General features: G+C 43.9%; 1 protein-coding gene across 1 annotated transcript; it reads right to left on the bottom strand.

Moving 5' to 3' along the window:
- On the bottom strand, nucleotides 1-26,028 carry BMP3 (bone morphogenetic protein 3). The gene is made up of 3 exons (XM_026103369.2): nucleotides 24,828-26,028; nucleotides 12,133-13,043; nucleotides 1-5,036 (listed from the first exon to the last, which is right to left on the bottom strand). The coding sequence occupies exons 1-3, from the start codon at nucleotides 25,189-25,191 to the stop codon at nucleotides 4,845-4,847; spliced, it is 1,467 nt and encodes a 488-aa protein (XP_025959154.2). The 5' UTR covers nucleotides 25,192-26,028; the 3' UTR covers nucleotides 1-4,844.
- Between the last annotated feature and the right edge of the window lie 560 nt (nucleotides 26,029-26,588).

Genomic DNA, 26,588 nt, shown 5'->3' with positions numbered 1-26,588 from the left:
TGATTTTTCTTGTAAAAAGTGATTTTATTTTAATTTTTTTCCAGAGTTTGTAGTGAAAGTTTCCTATTATTGAAGGGAAACAAATACAAATCAGGCAAGCTTATACATCAGTAGTGAAACATGCCCTTCACAGTGTTGCTGCAACCTGTCCTTGCGAACTTGACTACGATCCTAGCATTTCATCTCTGCAGTCCTAGTGAAAATTGTATTGTCTTAAGAACATTGAGAAAAAGAGGAAAATATTAAAAGGACAGATAGCAACAGATATAAAATAAATTAAAAGCATCTGTAAAGGTTTCTTTCCATATACAAAATATCTTCTCTTTTTTTTGGTAATTTTAATTTTTTTAAACTGACATTGTCTGTACAGGCATTAACCTCTAAACAGAAATCATTTACAAAGGCGTTTTTTACAAAGAGAAATGAGTTGCTTAACAACATGTCAGTCTCCCGCAAACTATCAAGCATCTCCTCAGAGATGCACATTCAAAGCCTTTGAGCCAATCCTGGAGTGGCACACAGTGACTGGAAACCCCAGAGGTGCTTGGCACCTCGTGAAAGGTGCTCAGCTCCTCTTGAGTTCAGGGTCCCAGATAAATGAAAAACATGGAGCCTGCCTTTGTAACTCTGTTCAGAGGAACAGCATCATTTGTTCTAATTGACAGTTCTCCTGGGTCAAGGTATCACATTGCAGGATAAATACATTTTATTTTGCACCCCATATTATGCACACTTACTAGGAGATTCCCCATTCAGCCTTAAAGAGTGGGATTTTCAAGACCTTTCTGCAGTGGTGGGCTCATCGACTGCTACTCACTGGGGACTATGCTCCCAGAGGAGTCCTTGGCAGAGCAAGGCTGGTGCTGCATCCTTCAGGACAGCCTATCCAAAGGGAGAGTTTCCATAGCTCAAGCCATTCTCCTAGCCATCTTTTGAGTCAACTGCAGAAATAATGCACTGGCATTAAATACTATATAATTAGATGGAAAGCAGAGCCATTTATCAATCAATAGTATTGCCAAAATACAGGATAAGAGGGAAAAGTCCCAGACACTTACTTAGGACTAAAATGGTGATTAGTAACATTAGTTGTAAATTATTTTGAAATCCTTACTAATACACAGTTATATACAGAGATCATTGTCTATGTGATATACATTACTGATGATAGACACGGCTTTATTTAGAAAACTTCACTTAGAAATACAAATGCAAAACAAGTCTTGTGCATACAATGTCTCACATACATGGTTAACTGAAGAGAGCGCTCAGAGTGTTTAGCTGGAAGAAGCAGATCACATTTTACCTGGAGGATTGTACCTATTGGTACATGCCAAGGTTAATGACAAAGCCTGGACGTACCCTGGTGAGAACCAAGCATAACACATTCATGTTCCTTTTCAGGTGATGCTTTTAAAGCCATTTCCAGACTGCCTTCTAACAACACTGGAAAGGATCTCCAGTAGCCTTGAGCTCAGCTTCGGTTCCAAAGAGCAACTCGGACCACTGTTGTCTCGGACTGCCGTGCCAATAAAGCATCTGCATTTAGTAGCACTTCCATTTTGGAGCGCAAAAGCTGTGAAGCCTGACTGCTGAGAACCCTATTCTACTCTGGGTGACTCCGCTTCCACCCAAGGGGTGGGCCAGGGCTCATCTGATCTCCGTATTTTCCTCTGAGGGCCCCATTCCACTGTTTGCACCAGGCACCATGCGCAGACTGACCGGGGCAGGGTGCAGTCCTGACCTTCTGCCCAAGGGCCCAGCAGCTCCAACTCCCTGCCAGGACGCAGGATGCAAGGGCCTGCGTCCCCTTGCCTGTGGGGAGCTGGGTGCCCCGGCCAGTTTCCTGGAGACGGGCTGCCCTTCTCCTAGGGAGCAGTTATTGCAGTGTGGTGACTCTCCAGCCTCCTGTGGGCAGTTTGAAAGTTGCCAGGTACTTTCTGTTCCACGCTGCATTTGGGAGGATGTCGTCTTTTGCTGCTCTATAAAGGGAATCTGTTGTGGTCCTAACACAAGGCAATCTGGGGAGAAATGCAGCCCTGAATGAAGTAATGCTGAGCAGCTCCCACCCTTCTACTGAGGACAAGGGGTGTCTACCTCAAGAGCATTTAGCCTTGTACTGAACATCAAAAATATTGTAAAGGAAGTGATTTTGGCGAGAAAGTGTTACTCAACGCCAGCCACTTCACCTTGAAGAAAGAAATTGGAAGTGTTGCCATGTAGTCAAGGTTGCCTTCTAAAGATGTATGAATTCTGTTTTGTGACAAGTTCTCTACAAAGTGAAGATTAGATTTGGTTAGGTTTGTTGTTTGAGTTTGCATGTTTTTCTACTAGCAGCCATTGTCACACTTAATTGTATAAGATATGTATTTATCTTTACAACTATTACAAAAGACAACTATCAGAAACCAGCACCTACTTTTACTTGCAGGGTCTGCTGCCCACTCATCATCCAGGCTGGCCTCCAGCTTAGCCTGCAGCAACCTCCGAGTGTCCCAGTGACACCAGGCTAAGGAGTGGGCTGACGGTGAGAAGTTACAAGGCGAGCCCTACAACACCCGGCAGCCTGGGGTACTTCAGCTTTGGACTGTCTGTAAAGTCACGACACGAGCTCACACAGCTCAGCCCCACAGAGACAGGCTGCTTTTCATTACCAAGACACACAGCAGCACAGCAGTCTTCTCAGTCCTGGGCAGTGAACAGCTCTTTGTTGTCTGCAACCATCTTTCATTTCAGTCAGAAGAAAAGCAGAGTATTTTTCCTCCAGTTTTTAAGTCTGATTTGCACATAGAATATCTAACTTTTCTCCTGCATATAGAAGTCGATCAAGTGTACACAACTTCGAACTTTACTATTTTGTTTTGATGGCAGTTCTGCTCCTATATGCTGAAGATGACAGCTGTTGTCTGGAAAGAGAGACTTTTCTCCTACAGTTCCATGACACAGATCCTTTAAGGCAATATTCTGCTGCAGAGCTCTTGGAATCCTAACATACAGCAGTCAGGTCTGCTAGCTGTGCTAATAATTATCATGACTTCACTGGAGCCCATAGAAAGGTATCAAGTCACACTCTTTGGGAATCTGACTGCAGGGGTATACTATTCAAGCAGAATAAGGTAAGGACTGCAGCCTAACTTGCATCTGGGCCTAATCTGTGGTTCTTTTTTAAAGTGAAATTCCTGTCAGCTTCAACTTGGTCTTTGTGCAGATAAAAAGTAATTGCTGAAAGGATTCATAGGTCATTATGTTCCAAGCCTACACCTCTCACAAACATGCACATTATTCAGGTTGGTAAACACGATAGCACCAGTGACCAAATACAAAAATCAATGACTGAATGTTTGAAATAGCCTCAAACAGCGATGAACCTGCAAGATAGCCTTTACATAGGAATATTATCATCACCTTCAAAATACTAAGGAATTGCTACCTCCAAAATAGAGAATCTAACCCTCATGATGCCTGGGAGTTAATTTATTCTCAATGTGTATCTGCTACTTAAGGACACCATTTCATAAAGGTTTGTAGGTAGCTTATGGAAAAGGTTGTTCAGTATTGACTCTTACTGCAATCTAAACATTGTTCTTGCCAGCCAGAGACACTTTAAAAAAACATCATTCTCTATAGATTATGTTGGTGGAAATGGAACTGGGGTTTTTAAGTATTTCTGTGAATATTCATCAGATAACAGAATGAGCTCTTTGCAGTTATGTATATGATCCATTAGACTTTTTTTTCTGCTAGTAGTTTCTCAAATGAATATGCTGATGGATACATTAATTGAAAGCATATTTTATATTCTTTTTTGTGCAAAACTTGCTGGTAAGAATTCTTAAATTGACAGCATAGCTACAACAAACTTCATTTTAAGAGCAGAAGTGAACCAAGCTAAGAAAAAAAAACATGCTACATCAGATTAATGTAACCAGTTAAAACTCACCAACCAGAGACAGTTTCAATTAATTATAGTGAAAGTTTACAGATCAAGAATTTTGCACCAAATAATTTCATGTCAGGAATCAACTACCATAATTTGTGCATAGATTATTTGCAAATATTTTACAGAATATTTCTTATGAACAATTCACTCAGCTGCTTCACCAAGTATGATACTTTCATACCCTTAGCCCACTCAGTTTCAAAGTGGCATGAAAGAAAAGTCTTTGCTTTTGATATACTACAATTTCAAATGCAGCAGTAATGGTTTTTTGTTCTTCAAACTGAGGCAACTGAGATCTAAAAAGCTGAATTACAAGGAATATGTTAATGAAAATGAATACACATACACAGTCAGTGACATGTCATACTGAGGAAATATATATCTAAGTTGGATTATCTAAGGCTCTTAGAATGTCAGATTTGTTTGTTTTTTTTTCTTACTTGCTGCGCTCTGTTCAGTAACCTAAAGCAGAAAGCTTAGCTTTAAAATGAATAATATATTTCTAACCTCCATCCCCATTAGTCACTAGAAGAATGGAGACAAGAATTAACAGCTGCTGTTGTTTCCAAAATCTTGTACAAAAATAGATCAATGCGTCCTTCTGACAGTCTCTAAAATTTTGAAGAGTCTTCTGTAAATTTCTCTTTCATCTCTGTTTTTCAACAGAAACAGTCAGTCCCCATCACCAAGACTTACCTCTTGGTCAAATCCAAAGATGAATTTTCATATTGCCCTTCCTTGGAATCTCTATTCAGAATCCATTCGATCCTCTTATTCGGATTTGTTTATTTTCCTTTTTCAGGATAAAATGCTTTGGCAGTGCAAACAAAAAGTAGAAATCATGAAAAACAATAACAAAATAGTAATCGATCACCTCAGCATTTCAAAGGGGTCCGCTGAGATGTTATCTGCATGCACAGGACTCCACTGTCATGTTGGGGTAGACCTTAAGAACCACATTCTTATTTTCATCAAAGAATAAGATGCTAAGAGAAGACATTTTGTCAGGAACACAGCAAGGCTCGGGAATGCCCGGGACAACCCCAACCGCTCTCACTATACTCTGGATGGTGGCATGGTTTGAGGGCTTCAAGGCCTGCAAGAGAAAGATAAAGCAGAAAATGAAAATGCACCCATGCCAAAACGGACCCATGTCCTCTACATTGCTTTGGAACAAAACTTAGTTTCTTGAAGAAGGGCCCTGTGGAGGCCAAATGGCTGTCTAGCTGTAGAGAGTGTCTTTCACTCAGGACCATTTCCAGTTGCCATCATATGTGCCTAAGCCAGCAGCAGGCTCTGACGGCCACTGGATGTCACTGTTGCTCCATAACGTTCATGGGGACAAGGCAGCCTCTGGCTCTCCGTGGGACGTGCCTTTCTAGGAAAACGCCCAGGCAGCAGGCCTTGAAACAAGGCCGTACCTGTAGGTCAAGGAAGTCTCTTCCCATGTGAACTCGGTTATATGCAGGCTGCAATTTAGTCATAAAACTCGTACAGCAGGAGTGAGACAGTAAACCTCACACTAGTAGGCCGATTCATTAGGGGAGCTAAATAAATACAGCCTGTATGCTGGGAAGTTAGTCTGATGGAATGTGGGCGCATCAGGAAAAACAAAAGTGGATAAGGTGTGCACAGAGGAGAGAATGGCAGTACTTTACACCATCGCGTTAATTGTGCCAGTTTGCTGTCTTGCAAGGTTTTGTTGGTTTCCTTATTCTTCCCTGCCAAATAGCTCAAACTGTTCTACTGTGAATTTGGCTACACGATGATTAAATGCACCTTTCAGCTGTAACATACATCATCAGTGACATTACTGAATAACAGAGCCCCCAAATCCCAAGTCAGTCGTACCTCATATTATAGTGACATTTTGCTGCAAAGGACAGGGTTTCCTAGCTTTATATTCACATAAATGGGAACACATTTGGGTTTGTTATAAGTAAAAAGCAAATCTGACTAGTCAGACAATTGAAAAATGAATATATTACATTTTACCTCTGAACCTCCAAACCCTTCCAGAACCAAATATCTGTAGTAGCTATGGTAGGTGAGCATGAGGACTGCACAAAACATACTTCTTAGTCTAAGACTTTTTTTCACAAGAGAGAAATTTTAACAATGCATTTTAGAGCTCCACTTACACAAAGACCCTGGGAAGAACGTGGTTAGATATGCTCAGTCAGATGCCACTAAGAAATATATGGAACAGGATCATTTGGGCCAAATTTGCAATCTGCGGTTTTGCTGGTATGAGAGAGAATTTGCTTCTCAAAAAAATCAGTGATGAGGATTAGATATCTAACCACCTGATTTGCAAGTCCTAACAACCTTGCATGCAAAAAGCACAGGAATAACTGTAAGATTCTGGCTCATTATATCATTTGTGTAGCATATTAGTACATTTTTAAGTATCTGCTTCCAGTTCTGCTGGCAATACACATGGATGTCTAACCTGTCCCTGCTTAAGATGACATAGCTCCCAACTAATGCCAATTGCATTTTTCTTCTTTCTTACAGAGACAGATGTTCTGTAATTTCCAACAGAAATGAATCTAAATGGACTTTTTCTATATCATGCTGTCAGAACTAGTCTCAAGCGAGAACAGGAACCATTTGACACACATTTGGAAAGGATTCACTTGGGTGCATGCAGCTATTCTTTACGTATGTGTTAAACATAATCTGAACGGTTTTCCTCCTTCTGATAAGGAACCTCTCTTGCATGCAGAGAGGCTGAGGAACAAACAGTGCCTATCCCTAGCTTCTGCTTATCCTTCAAGAGAGTGAGAATCTTCTTAAGTATATTTGGGATCCAGCTCCATTTTTAAGCACAGGAGTTCTACCTGATTTTTTTGCCCATTACTGTTCAAGTTTACTATCTTATCAGATGAATGTGATAGAAGTTCCTGGTGATGTTCTGTTTGAAACACAAATGCAAAGCTTGTTGCACCATCCTCTTGAAGGCTCTACGTTAGCTGGCATGGTTACAAAGGCATTCCTGTCAATCTAGCTCGCAGATCTCAAGAAAGACACTTTTATTTGTTTGTTTTTAATTCAAGAACACCTATATTACTCAGCAGTAGTTTATAAGGATTTTTAAGAGTTTGTTAGATTTGTACACAATTCAAATTTTTGTATAAATTCTGCTTGCAAAAGGATGTGAAAGCTCAGGTGGCATGCAGGCTCATTCCCTTACTCCATTCCAGTGCAGCAGGCTCCACAAAAGTCATCAGGGGCAAGAAGTTAGGTCTTCTAAGCCTTCTGATCAGATGCCAAAAGGTTAAAACAGTCTAAATGAGATTGACATGTATCCCCATTGCCAGGGGAACTGGAATTCAAAAAAGGTTTCAGAATATGTCAGATTAAGGTCTCATTGGAAACCCTTCATTTATCTTCAAATATGGAATCTGTACCACTGGTACAGTTTCCTAAAGAGTGCACATTCTTTTTTCCTTTTCTGCTGGTCAAGTTTGAAATTACCAAACATAATTATACTGTACTGAAGAGGAGACCAGCGATTCACTGGTTTATGGCACCATGCCATTCTGTAATGGCTGAGGTTTTGATACAGCTAATCAGTCAATCTGACTGGGTGGAGTTTTAAACTCTTCCTTGAGTTCCCTCTTTGGGCTGGGCCCTGAGCTGCATTATATCCCAGGGTGTTGTTCAGAAGCAGGTATGCTTTTATGTACAGAACTGATCTCAAATATTGTTCATAGACCTTGTGATATCAGGGAAAATAGCCCAGATACCCTCTGTCATTCTATTATACATGAGCTCAGCAAGAAATGCATCTATTCTATATGAGTATCTTTTGATACAGAACATCCTCTGTACTGACTTTAAGTTTGTCATGAATACAGTGCTCCTGGCCTTTAAAGGTGCAATTTTGAAGATAACTAGCCTTGGCATAACTCTGCTTCTGCCAATGGGGAATTTAACTGGGACCAGAGTAAAGCCTAAAGCTGAGTCCTTTTCAGAAAACCAAAACTCACCCTGGAGTACTGAACTGGCATTATGCCCTGCATAAGTAGGGGGGAGTTAGGTCATCTTTGCCTCAAGGTTGCATATGCTCTGTCCAGCACATGCTAATGAAAAGCAGGCTTTTCTATTAAGAGGAGAGGAGGGAGGGGAGGGGAGGCCAGGAGGAGCAGTGGGAGGGAAAAACTGACTCCAAACTGCCAAATCTGTGAATGAGTCCAGCTGTGGCTAGGGCTGCACCTGCTAAGCTGCATGCATCCTTGGGAGACTTGCTACCCTGTTGAATTTCATTAGAGATGTATTAGGAGTGGGGCAAATGATGTCAGTTATGAGCTTTCATTCCTGACGTGGGAAAAGGTCTGCCTGGCCTGTACGCTCTGTGGTGTTCTGCAAGCCCAGCACATGTGGGGTTGACAGCAGTCAAACCAGCTAATTGAAATCAGGGAAAGGGTAGGGCCAGAAAATTTGGAGGTGGAGAGGGAGGGGGAAGAGGCACATCTGTTCTTAATTATCCAACAGGTTGTCAACTTTAGGAGCTCACCCTCAGCAAGGGAACATTATATACCCACAGGCACAGATTAGTTTGTTATTGCCTGATGGTTATAGTATCATTTTGCAAATGCAGTCCTATTAGTTGCACCAGATATTATGTATGGCTCAAGAATAACATATGGCTCTGAAAGATGCTTGTTTCATCTTTACATATACTTAGTTTTTCATTTTCACTGGAAAAACAAGGTGATTTTTTTTTTTTTTTACAAGATTAAAAAAGTGCACAAAAGACACAGTTGCCAGAATTCCAGCATGAACAGAAATTTACCAGTCGCTTTCAGGGAACTAGACTCATGACAGGGTTTCGACTAACTGCTCTCATAACAAGCTAGTTCTCTCTGTAGCACATGGCAGCAAGTATTCAGCTTCACAATGTCTAAATAACTATAACACTCTGCTTCTGTATTCCTCACCCAACCAAGTCTAGGCAGTTTTGCACAGAAAGGCAGGATCAGGTCTTTTAGCAGGAGTTCCTGGAAGAAAACTGGTGTCCTGGTTAAGGCACTGGTAGACTTGGGCTATAGGCTTAATTCATGGCAATCAGACCTTTTGATTCATCTCAGAGAAGTTACTTAAGTTTTGTGCTTTATTTGCCCACTCATCTCCCCTTTTTATTTCTCACCTTTTTCTACTGTAAGCTCTTCCAGAGCAGGGACCACTGATTGTGTTGTACACGCCTATCTCAGAAGGAGAGTGGAGGGGTGAAGAGGAGGAGGAGGAGGAGGAGGAAGAGAAGGGAGAGAACTCCCTTGGGACTGCTAGGTTCAGTTACAGTGACAGTAGTAGCCAATACTGCAAGTCTACTTACTTGGGTGGATGAAGTTAAAACATGACATATCAGAGGCCTATGCTATTATTTGCAGCAAAGCACAACCTGCTTTTGGCAGAAATAAATTTGGCTCTGTAAGTTAGAAAATGTTTTTATGCAGACTATCATTCCTTTGGGGAATTAGCTAAAGATGGACAACTCACAGATAAAGCTGGAACTCATTTTTCACCCAAGCAAAATACCTGTTACCTATCCTTCAGCTGTGTGCACTGTAAGTACCTCCCTGTCATGCCTCAGAGTGTCAAACAAAACGTTAACTTTCAATTAAACTTCATTTCGCCTCTTTAGAACCACTGGTACTCAACTGATCTCAGGGTGTTCTACTTGCAGGAGCATTTGTATAGCTCATTGTGTTTATTTCCAGAGGTTTGAAACTACTGTGGAAATTAAGCCCTGAGGTTCTGGAGTACATCAGGGATTTTCCAGGTGCAGGTACTAACAAAGGCCCTAGGTAAGGAAAATGAACCTTATTATTACATTGCCTCTTTATTATTACTGTGCTTTTGGTTTCTGGGGTTTTGTGCGTCTCTCTGCAGATACTTCCCTCTTTTTGCTACTAGAGAATCCATATTCTCAAAGCCTGATCTCGACTCCTTAAGAGAGACTTGTTTTTTGCCTCAAATTAGGAATTTCCCACCAGCTCTGGCAGGATTTCAGAAGGAGTAGGCAGAGACCAGTAACAAGTGCTTCTAAAATGACTACATTCAAAGTGACCTTGGAGAAAGCCTTGTTTGCTCTAGCGGATGCACATTATCAAGCATTTTTAGATTTGATCTATACCTTTCTGAAGGCAAAGGGAATTCTTCCCACTCACTTTGCATCAGGCATGGGTTTACTCAAAATACATGATGTATACTGACTATTAAGAGAGAGCTTTTCTGAAAGCCATTTTAGTCTCGGTAAGTAAATATCTATTTTGCATGTCTGCCAAATATTAAAAAACATGTCAAATGACTGGGATGGAGTGGTTATGCTCTAGCAAATGCGAGATCCTGGGTGTTACTAAGCACCTCAACTATCATTTACTTTTTTGAGCGCTGAAAGAGCTGGAGCTGATAATCTTAGGAAATAGGTGCCTAAATGCTTTTGGGCTTACACTGAGACACCTTCAAGCCTTTCTGAGAAGCTGCTACACATTTTTTCACTAAGTTATCACAAACGCATAGGAACTTGACTGAAACCGACCTCCAAGAGAATCACTGCTTGTCCAAGGCATATTTCACTCTGTTTTCTTTCTATTGATGGTAGCCCAGAGTAGCCTGCTCATTTTAAGTGAAGCATATTTTAGGGGCCAGGGTCAGCTGGAATAAAGAAACTTTATTCTTGTCACTCCTTTGAATTAAAATATCCAGACTGTGCTGGTATGACATACCATTTTCTTCTGAGCCAAGACTGGTCTCTCAGAGCAACACTTTTTATCATTGGGATGAAGCTGTTCTAAACAAAGCTGCAACTGGAAATGCTGACCCAGTATTAAGCAGAGGAATGCAGAGGGCATTTGTATGGTTTTTCATGTCCTTAAAGTTAGAATGAAAAAAGTCCAGGTCCAGTGCTTTTAAAATTTCCAACCAGTTACTGGTGTGACAGAGCATGGTTCCCATGAACAATAAAGTAAAAGGCACAGTACAATTTGTTCAAAGGTAATGACTGTATCTCTTCCTGTTTTCTTTTCTTTTCTCCTTTGGTCAGAAACATGAAAGCCCCCCATTGCTGTCTGAGGTAGTCAGGTAAGTCATCCCCTTCAAATAGAGAGACCTGCCTTCTTCAGCTGGCCCTCTTTGGCCTCCATCACCTTTGGTACAGTCCTCCACCTGTCATTTTCAGAGGACTCACTTGAGTCCTGAAGTCACTGAAATTCCACATAAATTTTGGAAATTTGCTAAGGCTTCATTAGGTCAGAAATAAAGACTTTTGAATATAAGGTTACAGTGAGACCAAAAGCCCTACCTTTACTGGAATTTCCTGTAGGGATTATTTTTTAGGCCAATAAATACTGCATCCCATTTTCAGGTTTTGGTAGGTGCCAGGGGGAAGCATGCCACTAGTAATAAGATTGGGCATATGATTTTAAGGAGCCAAGTACATCCACCTAAGTCATGGGGCCAGGATAACAAAGCCTTTCTTGCTACTCACATGGCAGAATCTCATCAAAACCAGAGGGTATTTGGGAGTCAATTTGCCAGGATCCATTGCCTGTGGATCTGCTATGTTTGTATTTACAGCTTAGAATGGCCTTGTGCGGATACCAAACTCTTCTTTAGCAGGTGTTTTACATGTGATTCACTCAGCTCTTTTCCTTACATTTACAGCATCACAACCACTCCTACAGCTCCACAGACTCGCTCTTTCACTGTACCATTAATGCCTTACGAGGCACATATTTACCCTAGAGTGTGCTATCCTGACTGATTCCACTCCTAGTCTGCCAGCAGAGACTTCCTGGCATAACTACTACTGTCTAATAAGCAATTTCCTGGGTCTGTCCTATATTATGTTTGTTAAACAGGTTAATAAGCTCACACATCATTAGCACTATTCAGTAAGTGTTTTGTAGCTATTTGGTTTCTGGACAAAAAATATTCCTATGTAGTATTTTTTTCATTATCATTGCAAGCCTGTCTTCATACTAACTCTTTTAACCACTATTCCTTGTAGCACAAGACATGAAGATATCACTTATTTATACTTTATCCTAATACAGGATAGGAGACGAGCATGATTTTACTGGTACTGGAAAAAAATGCATAGTTTATAAAGCCTATGTGAGTATTCCTGCTCTATAGTGGTGGGACAGTAACAGACAGTGTAAAAGAATCAATAAACACAGTACCTTTGGAATTGGGAACTGGCATTCTCCTGAGCAGTAATAGGCATCAAAGGATTTAGGGGAAATAATCCACTCGCTCCAGCCAATATCTGCAAAATCCACCTTGAGATAGCGCCGGGCACAGTACCTTGGCTCATTCCACTGCTTTCTCCTTGCCTTCTTCAAGGTTTGTTCATCGAACTGGAGAGTCTGGCTCTTCTGGTGATGACTCTTCCTCTGCTTTTTCTTACCCTTTGCCCTCTCTGTCAGCCGTGGCTGGAGGGTTTTGTAGGGTTTTCTGTCTTCCCATCTCTCATCCTCATTGTACTGGTACTCGGCTCCTGGAAGCTCATTATTCTGCAATGGCAACAGGACATTTGTGGAGCGTTTCCGACGCCGCTTGCTGAGGCTGCTCTTTACATGGTTTTCTCTCCTGGGAAAAATCCTCACCAGGGGATTACGGTGCCCTTGCAAACTAGAGACAACACTCTCCGGCTCTGAAATAGCAGAATCATTGGCATATACCAGAATGTAGGGTTCATAGCGAGAAGGTGCCTTTTTCCAGGGGTGATGGCTACTCAAATCCATTTTGACACTGATCAGAAGGTCATTGTTTTGTTTTGCCTCATGCAGGACCTGAGTGATATCCTTCCACTGCCAGGAAAGGACATCCCGGTAAGCAGTAGAGACATTTGTTAAGAATTGTCCCAGACTCCGAGTCTGGTTACCAACAGAAGGAAAGGTCCAAACTGAAAGATGAATCTGAATTTCAGGTTTCCTGTGCCTGTGATGAGAACAGTCTCTGGATCGGGAACAGTTCCAACTAGCATTCAGCAGATCACCAATATAATAATACACTGAAGCTGACAAGATATTTTCAGACTTGGTGAGTGAGGTCAAGTTAAAAACATACAGCTCGTGGTTTCCAGGGCTCCCTAGAAGAATAAATATTTACATAAGAATATGGGCAATTCCAAGTGTTAGGGACATCTAGTCCAGAAGGACTAGATGTGTTGCTTTCTAGGTTATCCATTAAGTTCAGGTGAAATTTGCGTGCAGTATTCTGGGAACAGATTTAGGCCTCTATTCAGACTGATGACCCAGTCAGCCAACTGGTGATTTTAAATCACGTACTTTCTCTCTGTTTCCCTTGCAATACATATCTCCATCCAGAAATACTCATGCATTTACCACTGCTCCTCTGAATTCAGCAAACAAACTTGGTCACAGAAACACAGCTTGGTAAGAGATGCATTAAAGACTGTACACATCATCCGCAAACTTGAGCGATACCAAAGTAAGGTTTTGCTCTTTTTCTCTCTCTCTCTCTCTTTTTTTTTTTTTTTTTTTTTTTTTAAAAAAAAAACATTTTCCCCCCCTCCACCTCCAAAATGAATTTTAGGTGACCATGGTTGCCCTGCCATGCCCTGCCTAAAGAATTGTCTGTCTTTGTCCAAGACAAACAAGACATCGACAGCACTGACTCACACCTCAGCCCAGACCCAGACTCAGCTGAAGTTTGAGAAAGGCTTGCATTAGCTTCATTAGGCATTGGATTGTTTGTAAACGTCCATTATACTGATGAGCCACAGCTAGAGTTATAAAGAAAAGATTCACTTCACCACTAGTGGCTGCGGAAAAGCCTGGATTCAAATGGGGCATGATACTTGATGTTGCCACAGGCTTAAAAATATACTCTCGGGTCAGTCATTTGAGTGACTGTCAAGCCGTTCAATGCAAAAAAAGGCTAACTAGTTCCTTTAAAACTTCCACCCTGCTCCTCTGTGATCATCTGGGCTCCATCTACAAGACAGGGACTTTAGGGGCATGGGTGCATTTATTTCCTCTAAGTTCTTACAACTTCTAAGTTGTCAAAGAGACTCTTAAAGAGGGACCCAAATATGTAACACTCATTACAGCTGCCTACATATATCAAGATGCGGAATGGGTAAGCAAACACAAAGTACTGAGTATTTGAAAAGCTAAACCAAAAGACCAGCTTAAATCCTGAGTTACAAACTGAGGTACAAAGGATGCTTCCACTCAATACTAACCATGTCCCCATGAGAATAAGACCAAGTTATTGGCCCTTCGAATGGGCAGGGTAACCTTCAAGTGCGCAGCTGAGTGTTCATTGACCAGAGCCCTTCACAACCACAGGGCTAGAGTTGGGCACAGTAGCAAGTATAACTTACTAACAACAATATTGCCCACAAAGAAGAAACGTGGCCTGCTTCTGAAGACACAGGGTAGAGAAATACCGGGCAAGAATTACCTTAATCGTTTTTAAGGCTTGGATGTCAGTTCTGGAGAGAGACAGACAACTCACCGTTCGTAACGAGCTAAAGACACACAAGCTTGTCTGACAGCCTTTTGGCCATGTCAGATACTGATCATAACATGTTTGCCTCTAGAATAAACAGGCCCTGGGCTGCTTCAGTTACATCAGGTAAATTTAGTCATTCCACCTAGGAAGTTTCATTGATTTTCACGACAGTCAGAGCTGCCACACAAAATATTTACCAGTGTAGCTGGAGATAGATGGACAGTACTACAGCAACCTTGATAACCAAAATAAAGTATTAAAACTAAATGTTTCAGGGAGGGAGGGGTATGCCAAGGGGTGGAAGGGGTCAAAACGCACCCACTTGCCTCTGTGCAGAAGAAAACAAGCCAAGGAAAAAACTTCTTCCGGGTCAGGATGTTACTGTATCAATTAGGCGGGAGGTGGTGGAAAGTGGGATTTCCACAGCTGTGAAATTAGAGAAGTCAGCCTAACCACAGGTATCCTGCACAAACCCAAAGACACAATCCTAACACAGGCCTCACCTGTGAAAAATGTGTGGCTGACTACTTTAAGCCCCTGTAGGGTGCAACAGAAAGGCTTGGGGGGGTGAGGCTTAACTTTTGTTTTAAAATTTCCTGGTTGGACTGTGATTATGTCTGTCCTTCAGAATGGGAGAAATATAGATGCAAATGTTAAGGTGCTATTGAGAGCTGTAAAACCAGGCTGTATGGAAAAGTCAAATATAGTAAAACAAAAATATGTTCTACAGCCCCCAAAAGGGCTGGAAACAACCGAACACATTAGGAAAACAAGGGAGCATTAAGTTAAATGCTTCTTTGACGTCGTGGCACGCCAAAACCCTTTCCAGAGGGTGAAGAGAGGTTCGAGTTTACAGAGTTTTGCAAGATTTTGAGAATTTTGTCCTCCCCCCCCCCTTTTTTTTTTGTTCCAAGGAATGACAAGTGCAGACATGCCTGTGGAGTAGGGAAGAACAGACTCCCCCACTTCCACTAAGTCCTCTGCCCAAGCAAGTGAAAACAAATCGTTTCCAGTACTGATCTTTCAGAAATTTTGACAGTTTTATGTTCTGGGTGACATTCTGGGCTTCCAGGCTCTGATCAGCAATATTGCATCTGCTAACGCCATTGAAATGTGCCCATCAAATGACCATATTCTTCCTCTTCCTCCCCAGCCCCATCCCAAAACCCCAGATGGCCTCTTTTTTAAACTTATATTTTGAAGAACAAAATATATTTTAAAAAAGCAGGAATCAGTTCACTAGAAAGACAGAACCCCCCTCCCCGGTATATCACATGCATTGCTTCATGGAAGTAGGGAAAAATCATCACACACTTTTCACCCAAATAGGGGGAAAAAGAAAAGACCAAATCATCTAGGCAAGACAGCCTTGTTTAAACACTCAGCCTAGTCTGATAGTGGATCACATCGGTTCTCATAGGTAAGTTTCCAATAGCTGAAAATTAACATACCAAATCCATCCAATTTCTACCTATTTCTTATTACTGGGAAACCAGATTTTCCATGGGTTCAATCCTACTTTTAATTCATGAAGCCCCAAAACAGCTACTTATTACATTTGTAGTAAGCACACATGAACACCTGATCTCTGCTTGGTTTGTAATCACTAATATAATAAGGTTTATATATAATTTGGCAAAGCACTAAGTACATCAGTCTTAAGAACCAGAATTTATGATGTCTCATGCGTGTCTGCTTTTGAAGTTATTTTTTGTATCACTGTTGTATGTTGAATCACAAGTTTTGATTTTAACTTTTAATAAGAATTCCATTTAACAAATACTGCCTGTTCTAAAATGACATATTGTAGTGGAACACAAAACAAGCTGCTTTTGTTTATAAAGAAACTCTAGCTGGTGTGAAGCAGGCACAGAAGGAATATATACTTCTGATTAAAAGCAAAACCCGAGAAGCCACTCCTAGTATTTAACTACACCAAAAGCTAAGTCCTAGCAGTAGGTGGAGCTATTTTCTTACTGAAAGACCGCCATGCACAAATAGCTCAGAAAAGTTTTCAGATAATTCAATTTGCAAAATGCATGTCATCCTGAAAGCAGTTATTAGCAGCCAGCACAGATGTTCTGTGGATTTGCTGGGACCCGGCTCAGAACAACACAACTGTGTGACTTAGGTTTCTGTCACAGCTTAGGAACACTGTGTCAATTCCATCCTTCGTGTGACAGTGATAACTGACTCTTAGATGTGAGCAGTGAACTTAAATGCCCATGCCCCAGGCTAGTCATTACCCTTAAAAATGACAGATATCTAAGGGAAGAATCAGCTGTAAAACACCTGCAAATGCAGCCTCTCCTCAGGAAAATTCAGTTTCACAATGAAACTTCAGAAACTTCAGCCTCAAACCCAGAGCACACAGGCTCTTGAAGATCCCACAATAGCATAAATTCAACTATTATCGAAGGAGGTATTGAGTAGCATCTAATAGAATTATATTGCAAAGTAGGAAGCTTTCCATGAGCCTCATCCAGCTCCCTCTAATGACACCAGTAAAGCTACACTGACTGATGTGAGCTGAGGTATTAGTCTTTATAATTGCTTATATAGATTGATCGATCCCCGCCCTCACCAAACCCAAAGAACCCCAAACAAACAAAAACCCAAAGCAAACCCAGCTAGGGGTTTAGCAACTCTAGTACCTTGCAAATGTTGATTAGAAAATATTTCCTAGGATGTTACTGATACCTCAATTTTAAATGGAAGGGAGGAGGGGGGCAAACTACAGAGCAAAGTCCTTCTACAATTGCTTAGTAGCCAGCTGAGAGAGCAGGAATAGAAGCCAGACTAAGTCCAGCTTAGGACTCCAGTCAGTTTGCCCACTATAAAAAGAGCTTTAAGATCTTACATATGACAAAATCTACTTGCAACACAGCTCTCTTTCTTTTTTTTTTCTTTTTTTTTAATTGCCAGACAAATAATCACTTTGCACGTTAAAGGGCAAAAACAAAAAACAAAAAAAAAACCCAAAAAACAAAAAACAAGCCATAGAAAATTGTGGCATCATAATAGCTTTTTCTGTTTTCAGTACCTAACAAAATGTTGAAACATCAAACATTTGTAGCAGCTTTCTTTGTGCTAGTTGCCAAGGTGTAAAATGCTCAGTGGCAGACACACACATGCTCTTTGAAGTATTTGATGCTGAAGTGGGACAGCTCAGAGTGATGCTGGACAGAAAGTCCCCTTCTGCCTCGGCCAGCTCTTGGGATAAGGCAGTCGTGGGAAAAACTTAAGAGCCCTGGGTGTCCCTGCACTGCAGGCAACAGTTGGGGCAAAATCGCAGGGGGCAAGGGGAGCCGGGGGAGGGAAGGGCACAACGACACAACCTTAGTGCCTGGAAAAGTTCTGTTTTATGTCTCTGAGCATTTTAAGTGGTAACCTCGCACTCACTCACACCAGTGTACAATGCAATGCAGTGGCAGCTCAGTATTACTGATTGAATAGCAGTAACTTCCCTGGCTCATTTTTTATCCCTCCCAACTCTGCATGCAGTGGATTTCCATCAGAGCACTTGCAATTGAGCCAGTCTTTCAGCCCTTACTTACTTAAAGGGAGTTCTGTTAACTCGGCTTCGTTCTTGCAGTACAAAACAGGAAGCGCAGAAGACTTCTCAGCAACAAAGCGCATAAGGAGAAGATTTCAGAGGAAAAAAACTAAAGGAAAAATATGTGCAAGGAACAGAACTATATGCAAGGAATACACTGGTAGCTTCTAGATATTCTGAGGCCAGATTTTATTAGCAATCTCTTGTCTCCTTAGAGGAATCACCACGTGTTTGCACAGCCAGCCTGCTGAGGAGTTCTGAAAACCAAACTCTGCAGCACAGAGCTCTTTCGAATTGCAGTAGGCAAGATGGGCATCAGTGCACTTTTAGCATTGCCTGCGTACACTGTGTGGAGCTTTTAAATGGCAGCTGTGGGCTGGAGCAGAAACGTGCTTCACAAGAAGAACATCTCATTTCTTGTATTCATGCAGCATGTAACAAGGAAGAAAACGCAGCCCGATGAGTAGGCTACAGACTGAGCTGGTCTCCTCAGCCCGTATGACTGTCATATGCAAGTCATAATTCACCTGTGCCCTCTTCCCTTTCTTGAACAAAGCCCAGACAACCGACACCACGGCAAAGCTCGTAGTGGGCCAGGGCCACTTCCCCAGTCTCTGCTAGAGGGGCTGACAGAGCTCACCAAGGGGGGTGGGGGGAGATACAGAGTTTTCAGGCCTCAAGCAGAAATACCTTGCTCTGTCATGCAGGTGGTCATCACTCTGACACTGCCTCAGGGTGTGCCCTCACTCACAAGGCAGTAGTACCACCGCTACCCCTGCAGTTACTGGTGGCTTAGACCAGAAAGCAGTGCAGCTCACAGCACTCGAACCAAAGTACTTGTACCTGCTCAATCTTCAGAGGCACCGCCTGTGCTTCCTCACCCTCCCACAATAACCCACAGCTGTTCGCATTGCCTGTTGCTCTTACTAGCATTAAAAAGGTATTTTAGGAAAAAGCAGCAGGTCTGTGGAGACTGACATCGCCAGCGTGAACATATTCGTGTTACGAGGGGCATTTCCAAGCATCAATAAGCTGGAGCAAGTCCACTAACATGTGGTGTGTTTACCTTTATAGAGGATGCACTGACATTTTTATGGACTGCCAAATCTATCCCATGGGTGAAAAAGGATGCAATAATGAGGGCTATTTAGTTATACAGTCATCATTAGCCATCATTTAAATGAGATATTAAAGTGGTGCCCTTGTGCCAGTACACAGTTAATGTATCAGTATTTCCGTTGTAAAACCATGTTTTTGTGGGTTCATAGCCCAGCTACAAAAGTTCACTGAAAGCTGGAAACAGGGACGACTTCCAGGCTGGGAACACAAATTTGGAAGCTAGGTTTCTTCTTTGCTCTCATCTTTGCTCTTACTTGATTGCTGCTTCCTCCCTTACTAATTTGAGTATTCACAGAGCAAAAAAACCAGAATCCTGTCCTCTCATTTTGAAGAGCATAAAACTTTGTGCCAAATAGATTTTATTAATTCTTTCAGCAAAGCAGCTGAGGTTATAGCAGCTAGTAACTTGACATACAAAAATAATAACTCATCACCCTGATTAAAGCTATAATAACTTAAACAAAGAACTTTAAAAAGCAGTGATGGTGCATGCTCTCAGTCTAACTTACATGCAGATTTTATGCTGCGAAAAACAGGAATATGTACATTGCACATCATATAAATATGCTGCACAGCAGGTAAATGGTCTATTTTTCATACATTTTAAGCAGAAAGACCATAACAGGTTTGAAAATTAAACATGGTATCAAACCCAGAGCTCGCATACTCTAATGAATTAGGACAGGTAGCATCAGTACACGAATCTGGGAAGGGGCAACACCGAAGGCTGACCTTTCTCCTTACGGTCATGATTAATTCCACTTTACTTGCCCGAAGTAGGCTGGCGTATGAAAACCAAGCTGTGCACACTGCCTGTCCCCTCGGGGGCAGAACGCTGCACAGGGGAAGTTTGTGCTGCAGACACTGTGACTGACCGGGGACTCCAAGCACGGTTTGTCAGTGTGCGTGACAGCACAGGGAGAGACACGGTAACAGAAGCCAGAAAATTCAAATGCTGGGTCTGGTCCTGAGAGGCCAAACCTATAGGTCCTGTCTCTTTGCCTTAGAATAAAGTTTGCAGAGTCAGGCCTGAACTGCCTAAAACAAAACTTAACACGTTTCAAGTTCCTTCTGCCAAAAACCTAGCACAATGCTGCTGTTTGCACTGTATTTACAGGGTTATATCAAAAAAATATATACACCACACCCTCCCCTGCTTCAACCTTAATGTTTTAAAGCTACTTTTACTAAAGACCCTTAATGTTACTAGAGCTGAAAGAAACTAGAATTTTGCCCCTGTTGGTTTTTCAGTCTGATGGCAGTCAGCAACCGGCTGCTTTCCCTGTGCAGGACTTGGTTTCCCTTGTCTGCGTGGGCATTTCATACTGCAACAAAGGGAAGAAAAGCATTTTATAAAGGAGGAGAACATAGTTCTTAAACCACAAAAATGGGCCCGGGGCAGGTGCAATACCTAAAATTAATTGAAATTCAGTCAATAAAAAAAAGAGTTAAAAGCAATTTCTGACTGTATAGTTTTACTATAGCATCATTAAGGGGACCCTCCAATTAAACCTGAGTTTTTTAAATGACTCATTTGCAAGACATGTTCCTTTAGGGATGCTATGATTTAGAACTACTTTAATGTGCAAACTAAAAGTCTTGCATTGTGGGCTTTTATCTTTCCAGTCTCTGTTTTACTTATTCCAGGTTGTATCTTTCCTCCAAGTCCAGTGCCTCAGAAGCTGCAGAGCAGCAGCCCTCCACAGAAAGCACTGGCGGGAAGCAGATTTATACTGACAGGAGGTCTGGCTGTCCAGTGGTTTTGCTAAAGAGCAGGAGAAAAGAACATCCACGTGCAGAAGCTGAGGGACAGGCTCGATCACCGTTTAACGCTATGCTTTCTGTAAGTGTGAAAATGTTCAGCTATAACTCACGTATTGGCCTGTCCTCCTTCTAGCTTTCATTTTAGAGTCACATGGGATGGGAAATCACTCGTTGTCGTGGTGCCTGCAGACAAAGACTAGAAAAATCCTCTACTGGAGGATTTTTATTTAAGCAGACCTCACGGAAAAGCCTGGCCTAAGCAAGACCAAGGCTGCTGGTGTCATCCCACAAATATCCCACAACATTGTACTTGCAGCCTGACCAGCTGCCACAGAAATCAGAGGCTGAACATCCTTTGACTCGAATATGTAAAAATAAATTAGAGCAGTTAAGCCAAGAAAGGAAAATGGTGCTGGGGTATAACTGGATATACTATAAACAATGTATATCCTCAGTACACTTGAGAGGGATTTCAGGTTTGGGGATTTTTTCAGCTTTGTGATGGGCATCAAAGGTTAATATTCTGAGTGAATCAAACCAAACAGTTATGTTTCAAGATAATTTTACAAGATTAATGAAAAACAAATTTGCCTTAATAGACTCACATGAATGATCATCAAAAGCAAAGGCCAAAAACCCCAACCCAAACAACAAACCACTAATAATCCAGCCGATTTGTCAGCTCTGGTGTGCAAAAGATTTTAAGCCAGCCTAGGAGGGAAACTTCAGATGTGCCCAGGTATGGCCCTGTGCTTGTCCTGTCCCCTCCAAAGACTGAGCCACAGAAAGAAAAACTTGCATTTAACAGGTGTTAAGATGCTTGTTTTCATTAATCATTTTTTGGTTGTTTATCATGAGACTACAGCTGCCATAGGTGACCCCTCTTCTTTCCTTCAGCTAAAAGACAGAGAACCATTTCAACAAATCCTACTGGTTTTTGGTTTTGTTATGCAACATAACTTTATAGGGTCCTGAAAATTTTTCTGCTGGGCTTATTGAGAAATCTAGGAAAGGACTTTCCCTTGTGGTACACACTATCAGTTATAGAAGAGCCAGAAATCCTTAGGGGGAGAAGCATGGACTTTCACTCATTTCCATATGCCTTGTCTTTTCTGGTCAGCCATATTCGAGTTGTGTTTCAGAAAAGAAACAGCTTCTCCCCTGAAAGTTTGTAGTTAAATTGATTTGTTAAGCTGCAAATGAAATCACTAGATATTTTCTTTATGGCATCTTGCTGCAGAAGTGGGAGAAATTAGTGGATTCTTAAGAAAGTTCTGCTCATCTCAGATGTAAAGCTGTCTCCTAAAGTGTTTAGTAGCTCAGGATTATATAATTTGTTGAAGGAGTAACAGCAACATAATTAATTAATATAGCCATATCAAGGGTAAGGGAGGAGCCCGTGGAAAGCCAGAATTTGCAACCAAGGAGCTGCAGCATTCAAAGCAAAGAATTTGGAAACAACTTATCTCAAAAAGGAAATACTTTGGATGTGCTGTTTCCATTGCAGATCGGGCAGAGCAGACAGGCACAAGGAGAAAGTCAGAAACCTTTCTTTTCATTCCCTCCCCTCTCACCCTGCTCAGGGAACAATTGATCTCAGGTTTTTATGGAAATTCACTTTTTCACCACCAATAACCATACATATGAGCTGCTGCAGTCTATAGGGAGAGAAAGACAACAGCTAACTGGTTAAATATTTTGCATAAATACTTATAAAAGTGTCAAAAAACTTATAACCACTTCCAATTTATTGCTTTGGCACTTGAACTGTGAAAGTATTGGAGGAGGAGGAAAGGGATTAGTGAATAGTATGTTTATAGGACTGCTGCCACCCAACGTCAACTAAGAGTATAAATATAATCAGAAAGACCACAGAGATGGGATTTCAACCAAAGGCCTTCTAGGTTTAGAACAATAAATATCTTGAATCAGATATGCTTAAAGGAGCAAGTATCGCTCAGTTTAGATTATGCCTTTCCTTTTTTTCAGTGAAAGCACTGTTTATTTCAGAACAAAACAATATATATTAGACTTGAATACAGAAAAGACTAGTCACATTAGAAGGACAAGAGAGCTACTCCTACACAAGAATTGTGGGAGCAGCAGCCGGGCAGTCCCAGCTCTCCGTCCTCTGAAACCAATGTATTCAAGGCTCCTGCCTCCAAAACCTCCATCTTGGACAGAAATACTTGCAGTAACACAGGATGGACAGTGTTTGTAGACTGCATCTAACATGCCAAAGCCATTCAGTTATTCATGGTATTTGATCTCTGTGCAGCACTATCCTATAATAGATACTGTTGCCTTTGAAGAATCAGAAGTAGTGACTCCCAAAGAAACCCAAGGAAAGTTTGGCACCCAGCTCTCATTTAGATTTCTGGGAGAGGAAAGAATCAGCGTAGCTCTCTGAAACTCCCAGACAAAACTCACTTATCAGTGAAAAAGCTGCTGTGTTAATCCATTAGTGTCAGGAAAAATAAGAGACTGGCAAATCAGGCTGCTACGTGTGGCACAACAGTTGTCGTACAAATAGCGAGTTCATTGGGATGCTGTAGATTTGGGACTCGTATTACAGTGATGGTCATGTTCGGGTTCTGGTATTTACACTTAGTCCTTGCGGTAGTCAGATAGACACAGGAGCAAGAGCGGTCTGTGGGGATGCAGAACTAAGACGAGGTGGTCTTCCCTTTTTTCTACGGCACAGTTCTTTCGGGATACTGCCTAGCACGCCTGCCATGTTCAGTGCGTGGCCCCAGGATACAGTTCCCTGAGGGACCCCAGGATTAGGGGCCGTACTCACGCGTGTGCTTTGGAGAACTGAGCATTTCAGCTGTCCAAGGTGTTCCACCCAGCCATCCCGGCTACCAGCACCCCTCATTTCATGGGCTAAAACTTTACTGCAGTGGCTTTGAGACCGATTAGCAGTGCTAACATTGCCATATAGAGTCTTAACCCCACGTCCTGTAAATACTCTTTTATGAAAAGAGACTTTAAATTTTTCACAAATCTACCTGTGCATGCCAGGCTATAATCAAAGCTCCAGTCAGAGTGACAGTGGTCTGAGTGCCACTGCCAAATACGCTGAAATACACTAGTTAGCCTGCACAAGCTGTACTTCAACTCAGATCTTTTCCCATTTCCTCTACCTACCACTACTGTAACCAGCATTTGAAAATGAGCACTCTCTACGCAGTCTAAACGATCCCCAAATCATGTTATTACTCCATTACATGCAAATCACCCCTTGATTTCAACAGAAGCTACACATGCAAAGCACTGATAAAAGGAGACTCCAGAGAGCATATAGTAATTAGCTCGTTTCCCTCATATGGCACTCATATCTTAGCGTAGGGGCAATGCATACAGAGTTGAATAGATAAGACAGTAATTAAAGTACGTGAGACAATGTAAACATTGTAACATAAACTACACGAGTGTTGCTAGAGGAAACATGACTTTTCTTGTCCTTTTCCTCCTCACATCAAGTTCCCCGGGTGCTAAAACATGCTGGATTCAGCGAGACAGCTCGCCCCTCAGGACTAGCGCCGTTCACACAGGTGCGAAACGGACCTTTATCTGGACTCGGGCAGAACCGAAGCCTGTTTCATTTGCCTTCACGGTCTCACCTGAAAGCGAGCTGCTTCGGCAGCTCGGGAGGTCTCGGCGCAGCGGCCGAGGTCTCCCGAGCGAGCGCCCTTCCCTTCACAGCGGAGGCGCGCCCGGAGCCGGCTCTGCGAGCCCCGCCGGGGCAGCGCCCGGGGCCGGGGCCGGGGCCGGGGCCGCCCTCCGCCGTGCCCCGGGGCCGGGCAGCCCTGGGCCGTGCCCCGCTCCGCCGGCTTCGCACCGGGCTCGAACCCGCGCGGCGCCCCCGCCGCGGGCCGAGCCCGGGCACCCACTGCCCCGCTGCCCCCGCCGCCGCCTCGGCCTCCCCCCGGCGCGGCGCCGCGGACTCACCTGCTCCGAGCGGGCGGAAGCCGCGCACCGTGTTGCCCTGCCGGAGGTGCAGCGCGGGCAGCCCCGCGGGGTCCCGCGGCCGGGGGGCCGCCGCCGCCGCCTGCCCGCCGCGGCTGCCGCTGTACTGGTCGTAGAGCCGCAGCATGTGCTCCGAGACCTTGTCCCCCGGCTGCAGCCGCTCCGGCCGCCGCCGCTCCAAGCCGTAGTCACCTGCCGCGGCTCTCGGCCGGCCGCCCCGCGCTCCTGCCGGCGCCGCTCTCCTCCTCGGCCCGACCCAGCGAGCCTTCAGCGCGTCCCCCAGCGCCAGGCACAGGCAGCCCCAGCCCAGGCACAGGCACAGCACCCAGCGGGCCGACCCCACCATCCTGCCCCCTCCGACCCGGCCGGGCGGGCTCCCGAGCCCCCCGAGCCCCCCTGCCCCGGCCCGCAGGCACAGGCGGGACCGAGACCCCCAGCGGAGTTTGCTTCGGCGAGGTGCAGCCCCCGGCGGCGGCGGGCGGAGATGGGGCCGCGCTGAAAGTCCTAGATGGGGTTTCCTCTTCGGAAAAAAGGGGGAAAAAAAGTGGGGAGGAAAGCGCCCCCGCGCAAACCGCCCGTCCGTCCCGGGGCTGGCAGCGGAGCAGTTTATTTCCCTTCCCGCGCAGGTTGTTTTGTGGCGAGAGGCGGAGGTGCTGCTCCCCGTGCGGCTGGATGCTCGTCTCCCGCTCGGACTGGTGCAGGCGCAGCCCGGGTGAGTTTTGTGGGGCGGGGGGGCGGGAGGTGTGCGTGCGTGAGTGTGAGTGTGAGTGTGAGTCCCAGCTCTCGGGGCTGATCTGTGTAATCAGCAGCCAATCGCACCGCCTTCTCCTTCGGCTCCGGCTGCAAGCGAGAGGCAAAGCGAGGGGGAAACCACCGCGCGAAGGAAAACGCGCACGCACACACCCGCAGCGCGGAGAGTCGGCTCTGCTAATTCACTCCCTGGCACTGACCGCGTCCCCGAGGGCAGCTGGGACCGGGGTGGTGGGAGGTGCCTCTCCCCACCTCCACCCAGCCGCTTCCAAAGGCAGAGGAGTAAAAAGGTTGCAATGAAACAAAAATCCTGAAGCAAATCACACCCAGCCTCCTCCTGCTGAGAATCTCGGGTCTCGGCTGGGCTCAGAGCGCCGGTCCGCGGCAGGCAGGTGGCAGGCAGGGTGACTGGGCCGGGCCGGGCGCTGAGCCCACCCTCCTCAGCGGCACTCTGCTTCCTCCTCTGTCCCCCTCCGACCCAGCCGGGGCTGGCCAAGGTGTCCCAGCAGGCTGGAGCACACGGGCAGGGGCGGGCACCGTGCCCCCGGCCAAGGGAGGACCCCTTCCAAGCTCCACAGCAGCGGACAACACCCCATCGGATGCTAACGCGGTCCCTCCCAGAAAACGCTCTGCAGCACAAAGGCTGCCTCACCTCATACCGCTGGTGACGGGAAGCCTCTTGCGTTTTCCACGTTTATAAACACCTAAGCCCACATGTGGAAAATGACTAGGTTTCCAGCCTTAAGAAGGGAAATAAGAGAATCACCTTGCAGCTTAGCGTGTGGAGCTCAACACACAGTATTTCCAGCATGGGGCACTCATGTTTTCAACAGGCTATTTACAGGGCTAATTAGAGTACAGAGCTTCCACTTGTGTCTCGTGTGGCAAAAGGTAACAAAGCAAACCCTAATGGCACTACACACCTTCAGAAAATGCATCACTATCATGCACTAAGTGTATACTAAAATGTAGCACGGGAGAGAACAAGCTTGC

The sequence above is a fragment of the Dromaius novaehollandiae genome, chromosome 4 (genome assembly GCF_036370855.1).
Source record: "Dromaius novaehollandiae isolate bDroNov1 chromosome 4, bDroNov1.hap1, whole genome shotgun sequence".
Classification (NCBI taxonomy): domain Eukaryota; kingdom Metazoa; phylum Chordata; class Aves; order Casuariiformes; family Dromaiidae; genus Dromaius; species Dromaius novaehollandiae.
The sequence above is the reverse complement of the archived record's forward strand: the minus strand, read 5'-3'. Positions and strand labels throughout refer to the sequence as shown.

Coding starts and splice junctions, on each gene's coding strand:
- BMP3 (XM_026103369.2), bottom strand. CDS start 25,191: ATGGTGGGGTCGGCCCGCTGGGTGCTGTGCCTGTGCCTGGGCTGGGGC. Junction 13,044..24,827: donor CTTCCGCCCGCTCGGAGCAG/GTGAGTCCGCGG, acceptor TTATTCTTCTAG/GGAGCCCTGGAAACCACGAG. Junction 5,037..12,132: donor GCCAGTTCCCAATTCCAAAG/GTACTGTGTTTA, acceptor TTTCTCTTGCAG/GCCTTGAAGCCCTCAAACCA.